A 15887-nucleotide genomic window follows, 5' to 3' on the forward strand; every position below is an offset into this window, starting at 1 on the left:
ATGCCATCCAGAGCAGGTAGAGCTCCCCTTGCATGTGCCACGTGCACGTGTGACTAGATGACGTATCAATTAGAAAACAATTCCAAATCAGCCTTAGCCCTTCAAAAGTTTTATATTCTATGACTATGGCAAAACATTTGTTTCAGCTAATCTATAATTTTTTTTTTTTTTTGTGAGGCAGCAGGAGATGTATTCAGGGCATGCAGCATGTGAGGGGGAACCAGACCAAATTCATTTTCTGTGCTGTGATTAAAGAAGAAAGGATGGTGGTGCATACCATTTCAAAGAAGCCTCAAGAGCCCAGTATCAGATTAAGTATTAAAAAAAGAAAGAGGTACACTTTTAACAACAATAATACTTACATATGTAGGAGTGTAAGACACTAGAGGAATCCATTCTGCACAGCCAGTTCTGAAGGATCAACTGCAACTACATTGCTGCTTTATACAAACACTAGAGACAACCTTGCAAATTTATTGTGAGGCAGCTCACATGTCAAGAGTACATAGAATGTATTAGAATGTAAAGATACATTCTGCAAATAACACATCTATTGGGCTGGGGAAGGGCCAGATCAACAGAATGCAACATAAGCTTAATGCAATAGGTGGTGTATCCAGATCATAACCAAACTTCAAAGGTAGGATACCAGCTCAAAACACAAGCAATACATATATTTCCTCTTCATTAATAATAAAAACCCCTTAACTTGTATAGCAATACAAGATATCAGTGGTCAAGTTTGCTCACTCATTTTATGAATTAAGGCATCTGCCAAACTAGTTGGTTTAATTGCTGTCTTACACAGAATCTAACAACATCTCTACCCGTGCTATGAAACATGAGCAGCTGCAATAGCCTGTAACACAATCCTATACATGTTTAAGAACTGCTCTAAAGCTGACACTGGTGCAATGTCCAGGTAGCATGGATCAGTGATCAACTCTCATTAGTTTGTGTTTATAGCCTTGCAGTCCCTGGTACAGTCCTGCACTCACAATTTTGGGAGCCACTGCAAAAATTCCCATTTTCTCTAACAGCTTTCAAGATGATGCTTCCAGATAACATATCAAACGTTTTTTATATGCATACCTAATCACGCATATGCCCTTATTCTAGGTCATTGACTAGATTACTTTACAAAGGCAGAGTCAATTAGAAAAAAACAGGGATATAGTCACAGCTTTGGTAACCACTTCTTACTAATATGAATTACTTCTGGCAATATGATTCATATATTATCAAAATTACTTTACCACAGCAGGCAGTAAGTAGATGGAAAGCACAACAATCATAATGAAGGGCTTAGCCTTGCCCTTGTGGAGACGCTGTTGTTTCTGTTGAATAAGCTGCTTCCTGAGCCACCTCGTGCAGGCTGAGGCCAGGACATAAAAAGGAAATCACAGGCCAAAAGGCTGGTAAGTGCAGAGGGTCATCAGCCCTCAGATAGAAAGAGGAGACATTCTTCTTTAACGATCAGAATGGGACTATGTGGTAACACTGTCCATAGCAACAGAACTTGGATTTCTTATCCTTTTGAGGCTCATGTTCTTCTTTGCTTACCAAGGGCTGCAGGAAAACTAGTCCTGGCTGCCCGTGCCTTGGTGAGGCAACAGCACACGCAGGGACAGCATGCACCAGCTCCTGTACAGCACAAGGAGGCTCAGGGGCTTTGGCCCACAATCTTCCCACCCCCTTCAGCTCAGACCTTGCTGCAAGCAGTCTGTGATAAGCAGGGCCCTCATCCTCAAATGGGAAGAGGTCACACACTGCCTCGTATCATTAGATGATTAATACGCTTCTGAACCCTACACATCCTCAAGAGGAAGGCGGGCTCCCACTGGCTCGATCCTATCCTCCTGACACCTCTATGAGGACAAAAGGGAGACATTGTGTTCTGCAGTGACAGATGTGAAATCTCTCCTGGAGCTGAGTGCAAGAAGAGAGGTGCATCCTCACAACTGAGAAAACTCTTCCTGTCTCATTGTGTGACTTAAGACTCGGGAACAAGGTACAATATCAGAAGAAACCCTGAGCATCTCTTGGGACTCAATAAGCGGAATAGGGCTCAGAAGTCTCTCACTGCTGCCAAGGCTTTCCAGCAGGTATGAACACAGTGCTGTACTGTGGAGCTGCCTGATCCACGGCTTGATGGGATTTACACCCCATAGTTACACCACACCAGTCTTGCTCACTGAGGAAATTTTTCCACTACTGAAAGAAAAAAAAACATACCAGTAAAAAGCGACCCTGAGCTTTCCCCAGCAGCAAAGGCTGATCTTAAAATAAGCTTAAAATTGACAAGTATGGCTGCCTGACACAGAGCAATAAGTTGGGAACTATCAGAGTTCTTGGCTTTGCAATGGCATAGGAAGAGCTCCAGAGTTTGAAAGCAGGACAGAACAATGAAGTCAGATGCATGGGATAAGCTCAACACTTCTGGAGGAATTACTTGTACTGACGTCTTCCATCATCTTGAAGGATTTCTTTCCCCATCTCTACCCTATACCCCTGGGGCTGCCATGCATTCAGTCAAGATGAAAGCTGACATCCAGGCTCCAACTTTTCAAACGGTAGTCTAATGAAGAAGAAACAAAAGACTTACAGTCTTGCTCACCCAGATCCCTGATGTTCTGATAAGAACAGTGAATAAATCTATATTCCTGCTTACAACCCAGGGGAACAAAGCCACCAAAACAAAACCAAACCCTGAATATTGACAGACAAATGGAGTAAGATATGTAACTTTGACACAATGGGACATAACTAACATGCAACTCATGACAAGCCCAGGCAAAGAGAGTCAGGTTACCACTGGTACATAATCCTCACTGATCAGTTTCATAAGTAAATAGGCAGATAACTTTGCAGACATTCTCATTGGATTGGATTTGTAGCAGCTAAGGGTCTGAAAGTAGAGACAGCATAGTAGCCAAGTCAGACTCTATCCAATACTCAGCCATACCAACATAAATCCAATGTTTCAGAAGTATTTATTAGTTTGGTATGTCTTTGATAAGTATTAGTTGCTAAATCCTATACTCTTCAGTTTCCTTAACATTTATATCAGAGCTTGTGACTACAGTGTGATTTAAGCACTGTGAATTTAATAATTAAACAAGAACAGGAGTGTGGATTATTGGAACTCCTTCATTAATTAGACCAAAGTTTGTTGATCAAAGTTTGAAGTCCATTTCAAAAAGACATTGCTTTAAAGCAGCTAAAACAGCAAAGGATAGACATTAAATACTTATCTTTTCATATGAATTCAAGGTCACTCAACAGACATACACTGAAATGGAAGAAAAAAAGACCAGCTAATTTTATCTGCTTTCAGACAGCTCCTGCTCCAGTCTTGCAAATCCAAGCAATCAGGTAAGATTTAAGCAATCAGCATCACAACATTCTTCCAGAGTAGGGAAAAGTATCAGTAACTCCGGTACTTCGGCTTCTAGAAGCCATTATAAAGCCTGGTGGTACCCTAGATTCTTTCATTTGAAACACTAAGACCCCTAAAAGACACTTGGTAGAAATGTACTGACTTTATAATCAATACAGAAGAGCAATTGTTAACTATCAGAAGTTATATTCTTTAAGTTATTGCACCAGCGAGGTTTTTGCAGTAGTAGAAGCACATACCTCAGCCATAATAAAAACCTGAATAAATGGTATTGGGCATGGCATAATTTATATTTGTGACCTTATTAAAAGATTACAGTTTCAACTCTTTTCAGGTTTCCTTGCAGTTCAAAGCCCATCATCAATGAAGACCACAAGCAAACTGATGCCCAGCCAGTCTTGGAGCAATGGCTACCTTGGAAAGACAAAAGCCCCCATTTTTATTGTTGAGCATGATGTTATATGGCACAGGATATCCCTTTGATCAGCTGGGGCCGGCTGTCCCAACTGTGTCCCCTCCCAATCTCAGCTTACCCATTCAGGAGGGCGTGCACAAAATGGGAAATGGAGAAGGCCTTGACACTGTACAAGCACTGCTCTGCAATAGGTAAAGCACTGGTGTGTTATCAACGCCATTTGTCACAAATCCAAAACACAGCACCATATCGGCAGCTATGAACAAAATTAACTCCATCACAGCCAGACCTAGTACAAAGACACATGATGAAATACCCACTTCAGAGGATTCAGCACTGAAAACATTTTGGAGAGCTTTGGTGCAAAACACATACCTGAAGTAACAATACTGCTAAGTGTTAGACTAGATTGAACTCTGCACCGAGCAGTTACTGGGCAACTTTAGGTACTTGGAGTTTTAAGAAGTTTTGATTGGGTTCAGCTGGCTGACTGAAAGAGGACTTCTTCCACATTCCCTCTGCATTTTGGAAAGCAAGCATTTGCAAGTAGCATCAAAAGCACTTTCAGGCTTTTCTTCCTGAAGCTGCTGTGAAAAGAGGAAATAATACAAGCACTATAAACAACTGAGTTACTTTACGTTACTGCACTTTTAGGACATTGTATGAAGCCAGTGCTGGATAGGTGCGTTAAGCTCACTGATTATCAAAGCCTTACAGCTGAACATCCTTCTGACAATTATCTTCTCTGGCCTCCAAAATTGCCCTAAACATCAGGGGAGCTTATGGAATTTAATAACTTCAGGGTGGGATATGAAACCTGCTCTCGGCACCTTCTCTGGAGAAAACAACCCTATCAAGCACAGTCTTTTTTTGTACCAACTAACAGTATCTGTTGGATTCTTCCAGTATGACTCCAACACTTTTTGGTGACTGCCACTGCTTTAACTGCTTCCACTCTTGGCAATTACACTGCATTCATAGCTTGATGAGTTCCTGAAAGTAGCATTATAAAATAGCATCTCCCCAATTACTTACATAGTACATCATGAAGACCCCCACTCAACATATCAATCCCAGTGGAAATCCACAGTAGAAATATACTGCAGAGATACTAGTAAGAATCTAATCCTGAGCTCAAATACATTGGTGCCGACAGCCATTAGTTAAACTTCTCACAGAACTGCAGACAGAATACACTTTTTTTTAAAAAGTGATGTTACCATGGACAGTGTGTCACCATTTAAGAGCAGGCTAAGCAGAATTGCATGCATTCAGAAACAGGCATCCCACCAGCCTTATCAAATACTTGCAACCAACATTAGACTGGATTTTAGCTAAATCATTACTAAAGATGAACTCACCTTCAGGTAGATAGGCTTTTAACATTTTAACAAAGATAGTAGAAAAATGAACTCTCCACAGAAAGCAACTGCTCCGAATTCAAGAGAGTGGTGGTGTTGAGGTGATTAGATAAATGAGCCTAGCTCTCAGCCCCCAGGACAGTGGTGAAACTCACAAGAGAAGTCACAAAAACTTGAGAAGTAACATAATTAATTGGAGATCTTTGAAAACATGAATTGCCAGGAATACAAAAAGAATGTCTACCTTTTCCTTCCACAGCTAGTTACTACAAAGATTTCAGCAGCATGGTCTAGTAAGAAACAAACCCCACATAGATTCACTGAAAGCAATGCAGACAAATGCAGACAAACTCAGCCAGCCACGGATCCAGCTGAGCTGCAGTACCAATGTGCTCCTCAGGCACTTCAGGAAAGGGATGCCCTTTGATTTGATGCATCAGTGTGAGGAAAATGGCATCTGAAGGCTGTAGATAAAGAGCATGCGTCCTGCTGAATTAACAGTTGACACAGCTGTATGTAACAGGACCATCAAGAAGACGTGGCTGAGCTTCATTATTCAAATGTGTTGAGTGATTTTTTTCCAACAAATGGGTTCTCATACAACACTTCTGCAGATTTTAATACACTGACATACGAAAACAGCAACTTCAGTTCACTGGAAACAGTTTTCTTTTTAATTTTACCATAAAAAGGCAAAATAAACTCTTTCACTGTAATGTTATAGCTTTTAATATTCCTGAGCTGCATTTTAGAAGCAAAAGTATTCTTAAATGGATTTAACAAGAGACACTGCAGCCTTACGTTCCAACACCACAAGTAAAAATAATTTAGCAAGAAGGCCCCTTTTTCAAAAGACAATGGCTAGCTCTGTATGTACCTGAAAAAACGCTTCAAGTGGCTCTATGCCACCTGAAGTAATTACAAAGCCAAATATGTCAACAAAATAACAGAACAACTCCTCAATCATTTTACCACTGCTTCTTACTTCCTACGTCAGTGTGCCTCTCTTACATGGAAAGTAGCATTATGCAAACTGCATTACAAGTCAGAATAATTTGGGCCACAAAGTTTGGCACCATACAGACATTTGAAGGAATCATAGCAGTTTAAAAGATATCCTGCATATCTTTATAGTCAGTTTTAAGAACTATATGAAAGCCCTGCTATCCATCTCAATCAGCAAAAACTCTACTTTGTTAAGTGTGATTTCATTGAATGTACCAGAAAGCATTTTAAATCAAATCTGTATGTAATAGCTTGTCATGTCTGGAGTTCCTATAACTGGCACCCATGTACTTCTCAAGCCAGATTTGGTGATACAGAGATAAAAACTAAATCAACTAAAATTAAGGTTTAGAAAACTGAAAATCAAGAAAACAGGTTGGCTTTTAGCACTGTAGGAACTCGAGCACAAGCACAGATGGGTTATACCTACATTGTGGTAGAAACCTAGAAAGAGACAAGCACGAAGGAACATCAAAAAAATCAGGCAGCTATTTTCTTGATTTCAGGGACTAGATGCAAGTTAAGCATTGGTTGAAACAAACATGTTTTCTATAGCAGTCACACCGATGAGGTCTCGTTTACAACTTTCTGGCCCTTTTGTCCAACCACAGCCTTTCCAAGGAGCCAAGGCCTCCACTACCCACTCCAAGTACTCCTTTGCTTACTCAGTGATCTCCTCCGGTGCCTTCGTCTCCTGCTCACACTTCTGCGACTATGACTTCTTTCTCTTCTGTCTCGTTTACGTTCACTACTGCGAGTTCTTCTGTAACGTGAGCGTCTGGGGCTTACACTTCTTCGACGAGGACTATGGCTTCGTCGAGGACTGTAACTTCTGCTAGAGTGTCTATAATATCTCCTTTCTTTCCTGCGCTTTTCATCCTGATAACTCACATCTCTTCTGTGTCTGCTCCTCTCCCGTTTACCCTTACTCTCATCAGTGTTTATGCTGCTACATGAACGGCTCTTTCTTCTCCTTGGCTCTGTGCTACGTTTGCCCTGCTCACAGTGTGAGTCCTTTCTACAGGTATTCTGGTCGTAGCTGGAGAGGCTCTTCTGCTGCTGGTTATTGGTAGGAACACATGAGAGTACCCCTGAATTTCTTTTCTCAGAACACCTCTCAGAGTTTGTCGTATGAAGTTTCTGACCTTCTTTGACATGAACTTTGTCATGAATGTTACCATTCAAGTACTTGCATTGACTGTTTACGTTCTCAGTGGATGCTACTTCTCTTTGAGAGCCGGGAGCCAGTTTGCCTGTAACAGCCTGTCCCGAGGTAGAAGTGATGCAGCTGGATGACACAGTGTGTGGAACACCACTAGGGGTTTTCGGCACATCAGACTGAGATGCTTCAGTTTCTTCTTTGTTTTGATTAACTGCATCCATCTTCTTACTTAGAAGATTGTTCAGTAGTTTCTCCCTCAGTTCCTTTTCTTTCCTCTGCAACCCTAGTGCTCTCTCTTTTTCCTCTTCCACACGTTTGAGTTCAGCCTCCTGGAGCCTTCGTCTCTCCTCTAGCTGCTGAAGACGAATCTTTTCTTCATTATGTTCTTGCTCCAAAAGCTTTACTGTCTGAAAGATAGTCAAAGGGAATGTAAGAGTAAACAAAAAACATTTATAGACCTGCTCATGCTTCCAAGCTATACCATAACACAAAAGCAAGAAAATAAACTCTAACAAACAGAAGTTAACCATCCCAAAATAAAACAGTTGTTTCCCTCTTAAAGAGAAAAAAATCAAAACCAAACAAAAAAACCCCACTAACACACAACTGTTGTAAGGAGAAACATTAGTATTAGTCCACAAACTCTTCTGAGTGTTAATTTTTCCTAACTGTTTCACAAGGCAAAACCAAAGCTTGGTCTTTATGGCTCCTTAATATGATGAGCATTAACACACAAGGTAGAACAACATGTGAAATTTGAAGTATTAAAATACATTTATCAGGGTCATCACTTGAAGGTTTCAGTCAAATTTAAAACATTAATTTCTCTTTGTGGTTCATAGATGACTTTACAATGAGTCCATAAAAAAGAGGGCAAATAAACACACACATATTATGTAGAAACTGATTCTCATTTTGTCAACCACTGTAGAAACTCATGATACTGAAAAAGAAAGTTCAAACTTCTTTTTTTTATTCTGACCCAAACAGCTTAGTGTAGACCTCAAAATTCTGGGAGTGAAAGAAACACACTGCTCTATCAGACAACCCTTCTATTGCACAGCTGCAAAGTTACAAAGCGTGCAAGAAGTATTTCTCCCTTCTCCTAGCATGTAACTGACCACAGAGCACTGTATGAGTTCAAAAACACTCCTGAGGTACACTGGCATCAAGCGGAAAAAAAAAACCCCAACAAAAAAACCCCAAACTATGCTTTGCCACACAGTTTTTAATTTCTACAGAAAATACTTAACATACATTACATTACACCTTAACATGACTTTATCCAAGTCTTAAGCAAATGACACCCTGTTCCAGTGAAAAATAACAATACTGTTAGAGAGACAGGCTCTAACATTCAAAACCTTAGCTGACAGTACCTTTCCTAAACAAAAATCGTTCTGCACATTTTCAAACATCAAATAATGAAAGCCCATTCTCTGAAACTGCAAAGAATAGTTAACGGAACTGCTGAAAGCCAAATGGGAAACAGAATCAAAACTGGAATTAGAAATTAGGAGTCTTGCACCTTATCCTCTGCATTTAGTTCACTTTACCATGCTTACATGTTCTTCTACTGGACTTAAGAGCAAGCCTGCCAATTAGTTTACAGGTAAAAAATGCTATTCAGGACTACAGGTTCAAGTTCACTCTTCCATATACCTACATGTGCATATTTTACCAAGGGAGAAATACTGTTTCATTGCACTTTTTTGCATTTTTGGTCTAAGGAATAGAATCTGGAGAGGTATTAAATCTGTTGTTTAATGAACAGTGCTCCCCACCCCCTCTCAAGTAAGTAAAAGGCTTTGTTCTTCTGGGCTCTTCATTAGCTTCTGAAATAAATATTGAGGTTACCTTTGCCCTGCTTAGCAGTTCTGCAATTAGTCTAATGGACTGAAGATTTCTCTGAGCTAACAGGAGCTTCCTTTCTTCTAACTTTATCTTCTCTTGCAGTTTCTTCTGTTCTTCAGCTTGAAGCTTTTCAAGTTGCTTTTTGTTTCGTCGAACTTCACGATCTTTCTGCTTCTGTTCTCTCTTGCGCAACTTTTCTTCTCTTTTTCTCTCTCTCTCATATTCTTCAAGCTCTCTCTGCTTCCTAAAACAGAGATTAATATTTTTACCTTATCTAGGGGAGGTACAATTTTAGAATCCTGCCCTATGTCAAAATATGTTTTGTATTTTGAGTAAATTTTTTTCTAAGTCAGTCTTGTTTATTACTAAAAAACAGAAGTAGAAAACAGTGAACATTTTAACCGTTACTTGTGATAGCAAACAATCATCTGCCTGTCAATATTTAAAACCAAGTTGGAATCCAAACATAAAACAAAAATTTATTTTTTTAAAAAACAATTCGACCAAGACAATAACAATGCGTCAGGCAGCTGGGCAGTCAAACATCGTAGTGAGAAGAAAATTACCAGGCCAATTAAAGTGTGCAGGGGCTGGTGGTTTTTATTTCAGTCATTAGGACAACATAGTAGCTTATGTAAAGGGCTAAGGGTTTCTGAGATCAGGTGTCTAATGGCACAATTTTTAAGAAATTAAGTATTTTGCAGATTTAGTATTTTGAACAGAACATAAGCATTAGTGATAATCTAAATAACCTTACAGTTTCAGAAACTGTTTAATATCTAAACATTAAGCAATGAGAATTTATACACATCAAGGCAAATGGACACCACCCAACCTTGGAAACAATGTGCTCCATTTGTGTTTCTATTCTGAAGAGCTGTCTTATGATATTTGCACCCCTATACATTTTCTTAAAATGTCACTGTTAAGATATGCTTGCATCCCACACCTTTCCTGGAAAAATACTGATGTTAAGAACAAATGAGCTGTATAATACCAAAGTTACTTAGTAGTACAACTAGCATGTTATTTTCTATTCTCCATTTACAATACACATTTTTCCATCAGAATGACTACATATCATGTAAGTTCCCAGCTCTTGAAATCACAGTTCAAGGAAAAAAAAAAGGGGGGGGGGGAGGTCAGGGAGTAAAATACTCTTCTCCAAATCTCATAATCCCTGAACCTTATTTCCTCAAAAGGACCACAATATTTTCACTCAATTTTAAGTGCTTCACTTCAGCTACAGGAGTAGAACTTTGAAAGGAAACTTGTGTTCAGTTATTTTCTATCTATGGATGCTGATATGAAGGAGCAACTACTGTTTTGTTATGCCTGATTGTTAAAAAATATAACTAAGAAGTGATAAATACCTTTCTTCCTCTTTTTGTTTTTCCTCAGCTTCTTTCTCTTTACGTTTTTGTTCTTCTCTCTGTTTTTCAAGCTCCTGAAGCTTTTGCCTTTCAAGCTGACGTTTCTTAATTGATGCATCACTGAGGTGTTTTGTCGAGTCAAAAGAAACCTTTACAGGATACAATTGAAAACAGTTTTAAGTAGACATAAATAAATAAAAAAAAATCCCCTACAACCTACATAATCCCCAACAATTTTAACCTAGCACAAAGGTATCCAAACCGCAGTGTAAGCACGATAAAAATTATAAAACCTTTTTCAAAACAAAGGGAACCTATGTGCCCAGAGCAAGCACCAGAGTGCTATAACCAGTTAACTAGGAACTAAATGCCTGCACACTAGCACAATCAGGCACCAGTTTACACTTTTGTGTGTGTCTGACATCCAAAAGTAAACCCTAGTATGGTTTAGGCCCTGGCTGTCCAGTGTCTTCAACCTGTCAGAACAGGAACATACAGAACTCCTTCAACTCACATACACTATTAGGGACTGTACGGCACTAGGCAGAAATGGGCCTAAATAAAGACCTCCCTTTCTGTCTAAAACCATGATCATTAAGTTCAGCAGAAGAAACACTTCTACAATATTCAGCACCTGGTTTAAGCAAGTGCCTCCCCACCAACATCAAGATTCCCAAATTGAGGTATACTGGGCTGAAGCTCCAAGTTTTAGACTGGGAACAGAAGAGAAAAGGAAGTTACACACATCTGAGCAATGAGACCTGGGAAAACACTCAGCTTCCAGGACATATGAGCACACCTTGGCCATATCCAGCTGCACGTCAGGAACAAGGCAGCAGCAGACATCACAGCCCTGGTGTCCTAATCTCCCACTTTAGGATACAACCTGTGTGCAGGCAGGCAAGGGTCTGTAATACATTCCTGCAGGCCCAACCTCATGAGCCGTGGGGCACAGAACAAGGTGCACATACCCTGCAGTTTAATTCACCCAGGCTCTATGTAAAATGATGTTTCACTAACAGGCTAAAAGGACAGACAGGTAGAAACAGACAAGGCATTGTGACCTTGTACGAAAGAGATCTGTCCTGACAGCACAGTCACAAACACAGTCCTCTCTCTTCCTATCAATCCCCAAAGCAGCTGCCAGGAAGGCATGATACCTCTTGCACAGTCAAACTAAATTTGGGAACCCTGATCCCCGCATGTAAGTGACAGTTTAAAATTTCACATCCCCTTGAAAACCTTGAGGGTCAAGGTACAAACAGTTTCTATGCTCCAGCTGACAAACTTTGATAACAGGATAAAAGATTACAGTATTTTACTTATACTGACTAAACTACAACTTGAAAAAACATTTGCATGTTCCCATGTTACACAAATGAATACTCAAGCTTTTTTCCTGAACTATACTTTCTGATTGGATGAATTGAGCATACTGAAATACATCCGCAAACATTTCACTCGATATGTAAATGCACAGACCACCTCCAAACACACCAGAGCAAATTTTCTTCAGGCCATACTTTCATGGATACTACATATGAACAGACTGACAACTTTTCTCCTGTCATACCTGTATTTTCTAAGACAATGACGTTACATAAAAAAAGCTCTGGAAAACTCAGTATATAAATATTATGAATTAAGCATCCTGCATTCAGAGAAAACTGTGCTACAGATTAACATTATCGTTTAAATTTTTGTGGGGCCTTTCTGTATGTGAAGTACACTAATGATTAACTCTGTATTACGCAGGCCATACAGGCCACATGCTATCAAACTTCACAGTTCTGACACTTGTCTGGTAGACGTCATTATCAATGCGAGGACCAAATACAGAGGCTGTGAAATTCTCCCCCCAAATTTTTATTTGTAGTGAACACAAGAGAGAACAATGCACTTTAAAGTCAGCCTTCTGGTGAAATATGTCTGAATTAGAATTTTAAGTGAAATGACAAGATTTATAAATACATATTACTTTCTGAAATATTTAGCAGGCCATGTTCGTATACTTGGTCCTTCCATCAAGCAGTTCTCATTTCTAGAACTGTCTTGTTAAAAAAAAAAAAAGCAAAACCCCACTCACTTTGTTCACATAGTCTAACAACACATTTTTCTTCCATCATTTTCCTTTAAAAATTCTATTACGGCTGTTCCATAAAACTACATTAGTGCTGTTAATGTCACCTGTTGTCATCACAAGAGTATACAGATGTAGGTTTTAAGCACTAGCGAAATAACATTTAGTTGTACTTGGTCTTTCACATGGGTTCCCATAAAAAAGCCTGCAGTTTCTCACCTTTATGTTGCAAGCCACTGCTTTGCCATCATCACCTTTATACATCAGCTTCATCCCTCGCAGGGCGTTCATGGCCTTGATGAAACCTGCGTACTCTCGATATTGAACGTAAGCTTCAAAATTTAAATGGCCTCCAAAACTGAAAGTGTGAAAATTTCTGCCAGTCATTTCTTCTCTGTAAGGGTCCAGCATGGGTATGTCCACATTACGTATTTCTCCAAATTTCTTGAACACTTTTATAAGGACTTCTTCACTTGGCTTTTCCGAGCCAGACTCCTTTGCTGCAAACCACTTACAAGGTAAGCCCTCTAAGTGAATAGTATCTGGCCTTTCACCTGGCAAAGTTTCATTCATATCTTTTGCATCACGGAAAAACGAGTCCCAGTCATGTCTGGTGGGAAAGTCAATCTTATATTCCGCAGCACGGACTTTCAAAATGTCAGAGAAGCCACTCAGCTTTATTGTTTTGCCATCAAGGCATGCCAGAAAAGATTTAACCAAACTTTTGTTTTCAACCTCTCCTTCAAACCGGATGAAATCCATTGTGCTTTTAGAAATCCGCAGAGTGGAAAACTGATGAGTTTGCACCATCCCTTTCAATCTTTCCATCACCTCCCAGTTCGAAATGGATTTTCCCGGTTGTTTCAGCTGAGGAAGTGCCACACTGATGGTCATTTTTGTAATGGGTTTAAGGTATAACCCACAGGGAGCACAGAGCTCTACAGCTTCTGATGTATCATGAACTATTGTTGCAGCAGCCATAACACAGAAAAAGCATAGGATAAAAAAAATAAAAGATGCAAGTTTAAGTTGCAGGCCAACAGTAGTCAAATAAAATAGCCCTTATCCGTAAATAATTGAATTCTTTGGCCATTTAACCATTCCCAAGTTAAAACAATGTCTCTTAACACAAGAGTCAATTAGAGAGTTAAAACTGAGTAGTACAAACATCTTAAATTACTTTATAACCACTACAGCCTATAAATAATTAAACCTCAGTAAGGCCTCAGAAAAAAACCCAAGCAGCTGATGACAATCTTAGGAATACATGAAGTTGGTATGTGATGGCTCAGAAAGCAGCTACCCTTTCTCAGGAAGGAAGGGACTGGCACAGCGATGAAACACAGCTTTGAAGTCTACTTAACAACCAGTAAACCCCAGCACGCTAGCGCCGAGGCGGATCCCACGCTCTCTAGCAGAAAGACCTGGAAGGTGCCTGCAACGAGACAAAAACGTCCCTTTTATTTAACAGCCCGAAGCTTCCCCCCCCTCCCCCGCCCTCCCTCCGAGCAGCGCGGAACAGCCTCAGCAGCACAAGGCGGGGGAGCGCCGTGAGCCACACCGGAGCCCGCAGCCGTCCCCGACGGGAGGAGCCCGGGCGGCGGGGCGAGACCCCGGGAAGAGGCCTCCCGACCGGGCCGGGCCGGGTTACCCGCACCCTCCGCCTCACCTCCGCCTTCCCCGGCCGCCAGACCCCAGCGGGAGCCCCGCCGGCCTCCCCCCCAGCCCCAGAAGGATCCTGCCGGCGCCCTCCTCACCCGCAGTCGGCGGGGGGGGTCGGTCCCACAGGCAACGGCCGCCGGCCCCGCGTCCGCCGCCGCCGCCGCCGCCCCCGGCCCGCACCGGACCCTGCCCCTCCGCGCGCCGCCGGGGCCGCTTCCGCTTCCGCCTGGCGCAACGCTCCCCGGCCGGCAAGGAGGCGGGCGGGCGGGCGGGCGCGCTCTCTATGGTAGGCGTCTCTATGGCCGCAGTGCGACAGCGGCGCCTGGCGGCGGGGCTTAACAGCAAAATGGCGGCGGGCGGCCTGTGGAACGCGGGGCCTTGTTTCCTGCCTTCCCGCAAAGACGTGTCCTGTGTAGTGTGGTTAGCTGCGTACCAACAGGTGTGTTTCCCAGCAAGGTAGTTTTCACCGTTTCCCTCTAACGGGCCAGGGCACGGAAACCCTGCCAAAATCCAGCCTGCCGAGGGGAGAGCAGCGCTGGCGTGTCCGAGGTCACCAACGGCTATGGAAGATAGCCTCCAGCCTGCTGCTGACCACGCATTTCCAATGGTGTCTGCCTTTTTTGAAAACAACCCCAGACTCTGTAATTGTGAGAGAATGGCAGGAATCAACAAGACACAATTTAGTTGCATAAACATTATGCCACACGGCCTACAGGAAACCTGACTGGGCTGTCAGCTGGAGGTTCTGCCGGCGACCCTGCAGCATCCCAAATGGCTGTACGCATGTGAGTTGGACAACTGAATTGAGCCCTTGGTGTCATCTTAGGGCTGTGGGGTCTGGGTCCTGCCTGGCTCTCAGCTGCTGCTCTAGGAGCAGGTGAGTCTTCTTAAATCCCGGGTTGAAACTACTGCACCTTAGCTGACACCTCTAGTACCCTAGAGCATCTCGATAGACTTTAAGTCCCTATGCCAGGAAGCTGAATCCTGTTTCTAGTTTACAAGTAACTGTCTGCATGCAGACACATGAATTCAGAAGTCTGAGTCTTTAACTGGATGATATTCTTGGTGTTCTCAATAGCCAGGAATTGTTTAATCAACTGGCATCTGAATGGGAAAAGATTTCCCTTTCTTCTCCCCATCTGCATGGGGAAAAGAAATGTAAATATGGAAAGTATTGATGTGTCTTTACATAATTCTTCACCAGTAAATATTTAAAGCATACATAAGCACATCTCTTGAATATGCTCTCATCCTGCAGTGGTCCTCAGTTTACAGCAGTGAAAAAAACGTGTTTAAGTTGCAGTGGTGGGCACAGGAGGCAGTTGTCCATTTTGTTCGCTTGTTCGCTTTTTATGTCTACTTTGGTCACTGTACAGATGAGGAAAACTATTTAATAGGCCAGCAGATCCTCAAGTACAGGTCTTAAATGATCTTATACTGTTTTGCAGATAACACATCAGAGCTTCTCACTGTAGCTTTACCATCGGCAGATTCCTCATGGGTTCACTGCAAGTGAAGGATGCAGAAGCCGCCACATATGCACAGGAGAAGGCCTGTCTCTGTTCCCTGCACCAC

General features: G+C 41.7%; 1 protein-coding gene across 4 annotated transcripts; it reads right to left on the reverse strand.

Annotated features, from left to right (window-relative positions):
- Positions 1 to 438: 438 nt before the first annotated feature.
- On the reverse strand, positions 439 to 14505 carry AKAP17A (A-kinase anchoring protein 17A). 4 transcript variants are annotated; one of them, XM_069770502.1, is made up of 6 exons: positions 14408 to 14505; positions 12870 to 14085; positions 10571 to 10719; positions 9201 to 9441; positions 6847 to 7750; positions 439 to 4402 (listed from the first exon to the last, which is right to left on the reverse strand). In XM_069770502.1, exons 2-6 carry the CDS (start codon positions 13629 to 13631, stop codon positions 4380 to 4382), a joined length of 2079 nt encoding a protein of 692 aa, XP_069626603.1. In that variant the 5' UTR covers positions 13632 to 14085; positions 14408 to 14505; the 3' UTR covers positions 439 to 4379. The 4 variants fall into 4 exon arrangements, with proteins under 4 accessions (XP_069626603.1, XP_069626604.1, XP_069626601.1 ...); XM_069770503.1 differs by lacking the exon at positions 439 to 4402 and having other exon boundaries at positions 5828 to 7750; positions 12870 to 13612; positions 13954 to 14085; positions 14408 to 14503; XM_069770500.1 differs by lacking the exon at positions 439 to 4402 and having other exon boundaries at positions 5828 to 7750; positions 14408 to 14504.
- Positions 14506 to 15887: the final 1382 nt, after the last annotated feature.

This window comes from Haliaeetus albicilla, chromosome 25 (assembly GCF_947461875.1).
Source record: "Haliaeetus albicilla chromosome 25, bHalAlb1.1, whole genome shotgun sequence".
In the NCBI taxonomy this organism is placed as follows: domain Eukaryota; kingdom Metazoa; phylum Chordata; class Aves; order Accipitriformes; family Accipitridae; genus Haliaeetus; species Haliaeetus albicilla.